General features: G+C 32.8%; 2 protein-coding genes across 3 annotated transcripts; both read left to right on the plus strand.

The window, feature by feature from the left end:
* The first annotated feature begins 1,579 nt into the window (after window positions 1–1,579).
* LOC105632311 (PPPDE putative thiol peptidase family protein) lies at window positions 1,580–5,196 on the plus strand. 2 transcript variants are annotated; one of them, XM_012214661.4, is made up of 6 exons: window positions 1,580–1,739; window positions 1,822–1,888; window positions 2,016–2,261; window positions 3,752–4,039; window positions 4,435–4,521; window positions 4,775–5,196. In XM_012214661.4, the coding sequence occupies exons 3-6, from the start codon at window positions 2,090–2,092 to the stop codon at window positions 4,918–4,920; spliced, it is 693 nt and encodes a 230-aa protein (XP_012070051.1). In that variant the 5' UTR covers window positions 1,580–1,739; window positions 1,822–1,888; window positions 2,016–2,089; the 3' UTR covers window positions 4,921–5,196. The 2 variants fall into 2 exon arrangements, with proteins under 2 accessions (XP_012070051.1, XP_012070052.1); XM_012214662.3 differs by having other exon boundaries at window positions 4,441–4,521.
* Window positions 5,197–5,898: 702 nt separating this feature from the next.
* LOC105632310 (putative RING-H2 finger protein ATL21A) lies at window positions 5,899–7,008 on the plus strand. The gene is made up of 2 exons (XM_012214660.4): window positions 5,899–6,583; window positions 6,728–7,008. Exons 1-2 carry the CDS (start codon window positions 6,016–6,018, stop codon window positions 6,964–6,966), a joined length of 807 nt encoding a protein of 268 aa, XP_012070050.1. The 5' UTR covers window positions 5,899–6,015; the 3' UTR covers window positions 6,967–7,008.
* The last annotated feature ends 2,209 nt before the right edge of the window (window positions 7,009–9,217 follow it).

A 9,217-nucleotide genomic window follows, 5' to 3' on the forward strand; every position in this document is an offset into this window, starting at 1 on the left:
CTCCATATCTTCTTTTTAAATTATTAAGGATGATTACAATTCTTGTTTAATTAAGAATTGCAGGTTTCTGATTTAATACATGTTATTGTAAAATCTAGTCTATACTATTTTTGTTTATTATGAATTTATGGGTGTCGTTGATTTTATGTTGCAGATTCACATGTCGCTTTTTCTGTTGATGAACATCTGGTAGTATGCAAATGTGTATATTAGAAAAAAGAACCTTATATTCTTGTCACTACTTATTGAGTTCACATGCATTTTCTACTTTAATTTTTTTTTTTTAAAAAAAAATTTACTCACCTCCCTTCTAAGTCTATTTTGCAATGCTTCTAAGCTTTTCTTATTAAAAAAAAAAAAAAAAATCCTCCAAATGCTTCTTAAAAAAAAAAATTGTAATGACTTCTAATTATATATATATATATTGCCAATTTGCATTTTGATTTTGGAAGAGAGACAACGTAAAATTAATAAAATAATTATATTTAATAAGATGAGAACTAATGCTAATGCTAATTCATTTGTCACTGTCACGTCGAAGGGTGAATGCTTTTATTGAACAATAACCACCTTATAAGGCACGTATTATTCCACTTACAGATACGCTTATCTTGTTTTTGGTTTCACATGTAGATACTTTTTCTCTCGGACCCAAACACCCCGTAATCAGGAATGTCGGCCACATGTAATAATTTAACTGTCAACAAAATTTATCCAAAAAATGATACTCATAATAATAATTATCATTTACCCTCTCCTTTCTTTAATAAATATCCATTTTACTAAAAAATATACTAGTGGTTAAAAGTTATTACTATCAGTAACACTTTACTAAAATATCCTTTTAGTGGTAATAAATTCAATTTAGTATTCAGTTGAATTAGAATTTGATTTATATTGACTGTTTTTGGATTAACATTCAAACCATTCTTCAATTAGTAAATAATCATGATTAAACAACTAATTTTTTCCCTTTCTCATATTATATTTCGAATGAACGATGATTAAATTTATTTTTATTTTAAAAAATTATTTTAATTAATATATATATTAATTTTATGTTAATTGAAAATAAATTTTATCTTCCATTAAATTTAAGGACACATCTTCAGTCCCTAATAATATAATTATTTAGGTTAATGGAATATAAAATTTATAAATCATAAAATTCAGAGGTCAAATTGTTTATATTCCATCATTTTTTTTTTGTCTTCCTATCATAAAATTGATTATATTCATAGTTTGGTGATTATTATATTTAATTGGATAGATTATTTGGTCTTTTCATTGGTGTGAGGTTTGGAATTTTTAAATAATTAGAAATTATTTTTGAATATTTATTTGAAAAACTGCATCTTGATAAAAGAAACATAGAGCAATCATCTTCCCATTTCCCTGTTTTAAGGTTTAGTCCTTCATCTAAGACTCTCGTATAAAAAAACATAAAAAGAAATCGCGCCAAACAGGATATTGTTAAGGAATGTTATTGTTAAATGAATTGAAATTATAATTAACCTTAGATAGAAATATTAAAATCAATTTTATGATAAATTAAAATGAATTAATCATTTATGTATTTAATATTATTTAATAAACAACTCCTCAAGCTTTGTCATTCCTCTTTCCACTTCCTAACATCATCACCCAAAAAGTGCTTCAATTACCTCTTCTTCACTAACCGATCCGAGACTTCAGTTTCAAATTACTTGAAATTTTGAAAAACAAAACGAAATTCTCTTGTAAGTTTCTTTCTTCGAGTCCATATTTCACACAATTTTGTTTATTTTGTTTTTAATTTTTTTTCAAATTACTTCTTTATAGTGCATCAGTTGATAGGGTTTCTGGCTCCGATCATTTGTGAATTCTCTTACTCTCACTCGCTTTGTTGGTAAGTTCAATTTTCTGTTATATTCCTCTTTTGGTTCCGGTGAAAATGCACAAAAATGTAAGAGCACGAATGACAGAATCATTTTTATCTAATCATTTAGCTTTTGACATGTAATTTTTAATTTTAGCATCTTCTATTGGCTTTTGGCGTTGAAGATGGTGAAATTCTGAGCGGAATTGAAGTACTGTTGATTAGGGAACAATGCGGTTGTTTCCGTTGAACTCGAGCTCAAGTTCGAGTTCAGGCTCTGATAAGGAGCGGGGAATTGGAGCGAGCAATCGGGCTATGTTGTATCTAAACGTGTATGACCTTACGCCTGTAAATAACTACCTTTACTGGTTTGGCCTTGGGATCTTCCATTCTGGCATTGAAGGTAATACGTACAACTGTTTATATTTTGTATGTTTTGCGGCATTGATTCTACAATTCTTTTGTTTCCTGCTTAATTTTAAATAATTCTGTTTCTATTTACTTTGATTTTCTTAGTTGGGACCATAAATTGGTCATTTACTGTAAAATTAGTTACATGAAATGATATGGTTGTTTTAGTTGTTCAAAGGTTGAGTAGAGAGTGAATTCTCTTTATATCTATTTTTTTGATTGTGAACAGTTTACTTTATGACTATTGAATTGCTAATTTGAGCGTGAGATAATCAACTCTTCTTGCATGACATTAATATGGTTCAGCATCAGAAGTAAATCAATTCCTCTTGCATGAAATTAGTATGGTTCAGCATGAGAAGTATATATTGTGATTATGTTGAAGTGAGAGTGGAGAACTTCTTGGAAATATAATTGGATGGTGCTTTGATACTTCGCAAAATATCTGACCTTGGGGCATTGCTGTGGTAATGATAGACAAAACAATGTTTTGAATCGATAAGCTTTTGAATATGCAGTAGATGTGCTTGTCTGATTATGCTCCTATCAAAGGATGAGCAGTGAAATTTCCAGGAAGTCAATGGGTTTGTGTACTGCATGGAATGTGTCCATTATACAAATGAGAAAAGAAAATAGTGAGTTCTTAAATCCATGAAGAGGGCTGGAAAAAAAAGAAAAGGGATCTAGAGGACCAAAATTCCATGGAAATTCAGAATGCACCTATTTATACTACTCACTAACCACTTGCTAGAAAACTGTTGAGTGAACCTTCCCTTTAATCCTATTACCCTGCGTTTATTTACAAGTTTTTTCCCCCTTGTAAATGAATTTTAAAGGAAACAGAGAGAAGATAATTGATGTGAGAGTGCTGAATTGGAAGCAGGAGCAAACACAAAGAATAGTTGATTCTCTATTGGCCACATTTTATTTAACTGCTGCGAGATTTGTGAGTTGGAGAAATGGAATTAGAAAGAAATAGAATGATCAAGCTAATTTATATTTATGACAGTATGGAAAGAGCAAATGGTTTTGCATAGATACATGAGCAAATGCTTGATGTTCAACAAATTCATGAGAGTCATTCTCACTTCTAACCTGAGACAGCAAGACAATGGTAATCCATGCTGTAATGAGCTTACAGATGATTTTTAAGTTATGAAGTGTGATTCTTCTGTCATATATTATTTAAACAATTTATCCAGGATTCTGAATATATTTGGTTGACAACAACATCTCTATGTGAAATCATTAATGCCACTACCTGTGTACATAAATATATAGCTGGTGGTGCTAATAGCCATTTATGAAATGCTCCTGTAGGAGGTTGATCTGTAAAAAATAAAATTGGTCTTGAATTCTTCCTTTGAATTCTTTCTTTACCTGTCATTATAAATTACTCATTGTACATCTTTATTTGCTTCAGCTATTCTTTTTCGTACCATTTCTGGTGCATTAACATAGTGTGTTCCTATTCATAATCAGTACATGGTATGGAGTTTGGCTTTGGAGCCCATGAATACTCTAGCAGCGGGGTATTTGAGGTGGAACCAAAAAGTTGTCCAGGCTTCATCTTCCGACGGTCAGTGTTACTAGGCAGCATCAACTTGTCGCGTTCAGAAGTTCGATCATTCATGGAACATCTTTCTGCAAAATATCATGGGGATACTTATCATTTGATTGCAAAGAATTGCAACCACTTTACTGATGAAGTTTGTCTGCAACTAACTGGAAAGCCTATTCCTGGATGGGTAAATCGGTTGGCCCGAGTTGGTGAGTGACATGTTTATGTTATCACAAAAGAAACTATTGTTGGCCTAAATCAGTAGAAGTGGCTATTACATTTACATATTTAAATGTTTCTCATTGTATAATAGATTTTGGTCCCCGATCCATGTTTGCTTGTCCAAGGACTGTATCAATATCTGCTTCATTTCTTCATTGCTTTTTATATTCTTGCGATCTCAGGTTTGAAGAATGTCATGCCTGTAAATAGTGCAGAATATTATGGCTTTGATCATATGATGGTGTTGAATGCTGTTGCAGCATAGCTGCTGTAGTTCTTTGAGTTTTGTGGTCCGCATTTAATGGGCTTCTTTCTCTGATCAAGGAGCTTCTTTTTTTCTTTTGGTTTTTTTTTTTTTTTTTTTTTTTTTTTTTTTTTCAAGTTTCAGGTTCTTTCTGTAATTGTTTACTGCCAGAAAGCATTCAGATAACAGCAGTTAGACATCTCCCTGATCATCCAGCCTGTTCCGGTAAGTTTGTTCTATTAATCTTGTTTCTGAGACTCATTGGTTCAGATCTTTGCCAAATTTCGTTTTTTATCTTGTTCTTGTTCAAGAAGATGCATGAAGCCTGCATGTTTAAATTTAATTCTTACCAAAAGAAGTTTGATAATATATTCTTTTATCAATTAATTAAAGTTCTCACAACAGAATCGAATCCGGACCTAAATTATCCAACATTGTACTAGTTTCTTACCTCAATGGTATGTATATATCAATACAGATGATGATGGGTTGGGATCTATTTTATCATCCGCATCAGCAGAGAGCGAAGAAGAGGATTCAGATCATCATCCACTGACTACACCCAATGGTGATGTTGCATTTTTAAAAGAAAAACCATTAAGGCTGGCAAGAGAACTCTTGTAGAATTTTCCTGTAATTCCTATTCTTTCGGTGTGGGGTCTCTTTGTCGTTTGTATTGTTAGTGTCTGACCTTCAATGTACCATGGTCTAATTAATCGAATACTTTAGCATTTGTTCCATAGTACAGTGAGCTTGCCCAAGACATCTCTGATGCCTGCGATTGATTTTACTCGAGCTTGGTCCTGTATTAATATAATATACAACTCATAATGTTTATACGTTTTGTCTTGTTGGTAGATACGATCAAATTCAAAGAAAGAATCTTCTGTGTGGATAGCATATCAGTTCTTATTCAGTTCGTTGGAGATCCCTAATGACACCTAAATTGTTCATTCTTGGATTTCTGGTTATATTATGTGATTTTTTGACATTTAATGTCGAATTTACTATCATTGAAGTCTGATATCAAATAACCTCTCGTTTACCTAAGTCAATCTTGCAAGTCTGAGGGTGGGTGAGAAGAGTCAAGGCAAGGAAGGCCACATGAACTTCCATCTGCAAAAGAATTTTTAATATTCTAATCCAAACCTTGGAATATTGCATTCTTTTCATCCACAAAACAAGTGGATAACAACACTTTTTTGTTTCTTTCTAATCTCTCCAACTCAAATTTCCAACCCAAAGACCATGCTTGATGACCTACAAAATTTTATTGTCTTGCAAGAAACCCATTACTTAATGACTTCATTATGATAAGTAAACAATCCCATTCTTTATAAGCAAATTGGTGAGGGCAAAAAAGAAAAAATTGAACTAAGCCAACAATTTGGGTCATATCACACACTTTGAACTATTCCAGTCAATTCATTTTGTGTCTCTTTCCATTTTTTTTATATTACATAAGAGGGCTTCTATGTTCTTTGTTTGTCTCAGAAGTTACCTAGTAGTAAACGTCAAGTCAGAATAAGTCACAGGAGAGAAAATAAATAAACAATTAATTTAGCCTGTAAGCATTTTTCCTTTTTAATTTTCGGTAGAAAGTATTTGTGAGAAAATACACACTTTTCCATGTTAGCTATTCTATATATAATGTAGAAAGAATGTATTAATAGAAGTAACCAACTACTGCTTAGCCTAGAATCTCTGGTTTTGCAAGAAATGAATACTTCAGTCTTCTATATTCTCTTCTTCTCTTCCATATTTCTAAGCATAGATTCTTTTCAAGTCAACTGCAGCGACTCTGCTCCTGATATTCATTTTCCTTTCTGGATATCAAATCAGCACCCCCAGCACTGCAATAATCACCCAGCTTTTGAACTTTCTTGCAAAGAAAACACCACCATGATTTATTTTCCATGTTATGGAGATTTGGGTGTGAAATCCATTTCCTATGACATTAAAAAAATCGATCTTTTTGATCCGAAGAATTGTGTTCATCAAGTCTTTCTCAATCTCAACCTTTCTCAAACACCATTCAGATATTACTATCTTGTCAAGGACTACACATACCTTAATTGTTCAACAACGCTCTCACCTTCTTTTGTAGAGATTCCATGCTTAAGTGGGTCGAAACATCATGTTTATACTGTAGATTCCTCTTTTTCTGTGCCGGTTTCTTGCAGGGTAGTTAAAACTGTCGCCGTTCCATTTGCATACTCACCTTTTCTTGCTGATAATAGTTTTGGCCTTGGATTAACTTGGAGCTTGCCTGGAGATGATTATAAAGGTAAATTTTCATGAATAATATTCTTTTCTTTCAATGCACTTCAGTTCTACTAGGAGTCAAACTTGCAACCGTACAACTCCATTATTTTACTTTCGTGGAATTAGTCAATTTTGATTTTTCTAGTCAACTCTTTAACTTGTGCAGGTTTTTCAATCAAGAAGTCGATTTTAGGTGATATCTATGGCCAGTTGTTGCAGATTTTGTTATGTATTTTGGCAGCAATGGTGCTTGTAGGCATAAAGATCTATCATTCAAAGAAGCAGAATACGCAGATAGATGATGAGAGTCTTCTTGTTCTTGGGGTTAGAGGACACTGTAAAATTCAAGAAAACAGGGAATGGTTGACAGATACACTGTCGATGACCAAGTTAAACCTAAACTAGTAGAAAAATTTTTAATCAGCACATTTGTTAACTTGTTTCTTTCTTTCTTCTTTTTTTTTTTTTTTTTTAATCTTTTTATTTGAATAGTTATGCTTTTAACTGAGAATAAAATTGCTTGAAAGGTTTAACTTATATATTTAAAAATATTCAGCAAAATTTATACATTGCTTTGCATTATCTTAATTTGATTAGACTGGAAATTGAAAATAAAATGAAATTTATATAGCTGACTCGAATTAAAGAATCTATGACGGCAGCGTTATGCGCTGGTCTCATATTCGGTTGCTTTCTCCCTCAACTTGTATTTTGCACATGAAAAAACATTTGGGTCGGATGGAAAGTTTCCTAGTACTTACCCTTTGTACCAGAAGGAAGAAGATTATTTCTCCACATCTCTGACCTCTTCGATCCATAGCTCCTGTTGTATCAGAGCGAAATCCTTCAATTCCTGCCCAAACATCAACAAACAATAACTAAAATTCTCAAAATAATAAATTGTTGGCTCGCTGGTGGCATAGTTCGCTTCATACGGCGGAAATTATGGTGGAAAAGAGGCCGGCGATTGTTTGACGTAAATGACAGATCGTTGAAATTAGACCGGTTTTGTTAATAAGCAGAAACTGTCTCTCGTTTCCGTCAAATAACTGATTGATTTCATGAACCAAAAAAAAAGAATAATCTAATTTCTGCAAACTAATAAACAAATTCAGCATGGTACTTGTCTTTGAGTTTGCTTCGTACAATGTGTTGTACACTTGTTCATCAAATTCATCGAACAGTGATAGATTTGTTGTATTAATTTTATACTGCAGGAATCTAATTTATACATATTTATTCAATCCCTTAACTTGTGGAATGGAATCATTTGTTGAAGATGATTCTGGTGAGTATTACTGCGATTCTTGTGACACTCGAAGGAATTCCTGATCTTGGGGTCCACTTTTGTGCTGAATGCCTATATCTAGCTCATTTTGATTGTGTTCTCCTTCCAGTATGCCCCAAATTCATTCTACTGTGTTTCCTTTTAATTTTCGTTTATCTGTTTTATGGTGGCTATGGAAAAATAATTAGAGGGTTTGATCCTTCATTTTTGCAAGAAGAGGCAAATAGTCGATGCTTATTCTACTGACCTAATAGCTGTTAACTCACAATTTATAGCTGTACTGTCTCTAAAAATGAATTTTTTAATTTTTTCTTATGAGATATCATCTCTAACTATTAATACTTCCACCGTTTCTCGTAGTTTAAGGATACATGGTTCGGAATGGCAGCAGAAAACAGCTCTTGCAGAGCTAGAAGAAGAGACTGTGAAGCTCCAGCTAGAGGTAGATGCAATAGCAGCAAAGTTTAAGGCAGAGCTTGGCTCACTAGCACCAGAGTTGAAGATGCTAAAGAGGATTATAAGCAAACTTGCCACATATCTGATGTTACACTTCACCACATAAGCCGTTTGACGGAAATCTTTTTGCCAGAAGTGGAGAAAATATGAAATATCATGTTTAAGTAAAAATTTCAGAGTCACAATTTAAAAAATTACAAGCCTAGAAATTCCGGTTTTCAAGCAATAGTACTTAATTTGATACATCAAACTATGGATTTGTTCTATTCTTGTTCTGTGCTGTTTATTTTCTTTGTCCTCTCTTATGGAAGATGGATTCAGTCGTTAATTCTAAGTCTTTGAGAGGAGCAGACTCAAAATTGGGTTGCACAGATGATGATAGCCCTGAAAATGTGAAAATGAAAAAATGAAGCTGTACTGTGAATGCTCAAGAACCTGATGTGACGATTGTTTGTTCTTTTTGACTGAAATGTGGCATGCTGAATTACTGAATTTGGCGAGTGGAGCCAACTCTGGGATGTTTCAGCCAGCGATTGAACGACAGGTCGTTGTTGCCCAAATATGTTGTCCTAATTTTAGTTAGAAAAATTGAGGATGTATGAGAAATATAAATTGACATTTATATTACCTAATTTTGTAAGAAAACAATTTTTTCAAGGTAAACTTCATAGGATCTAGCTTTTTTCAAATATTAAAAGGAAATATAAAATTCATAAGAGTATTGGGTTCCAATAAAAACTCTGTTCTGTTCTCTTTCTTTCCTTTTTTTTTTTTTTTTTTTTTTTAAGAATTTGTGTTCACATTCCAATTTTCAAATAAAGTAGTTGGCAGTTACTCGTTAGTTGTTTGCTAACCAAATAAAACCCATGACCCAAAGGCCCATGATCCTCATAACCCGCAGTTGAGAGTTCA

This window comes from Jatropha curcas, chromosome 4, assembly GCF_041381405.1.
Source record: "Jatropha curcas cultivar XTBG-Jc1 chromosome 4, XTBG_Jcur_1.0, whole genome shotgun sequence".
Taxonomy (NCBI): Eukaryota; Viridiplantae; Streptophyta; class Magnoliopsida; order Malpighiales; family Euphorbiaceae; genus Jatropha; species Jatropha curcas.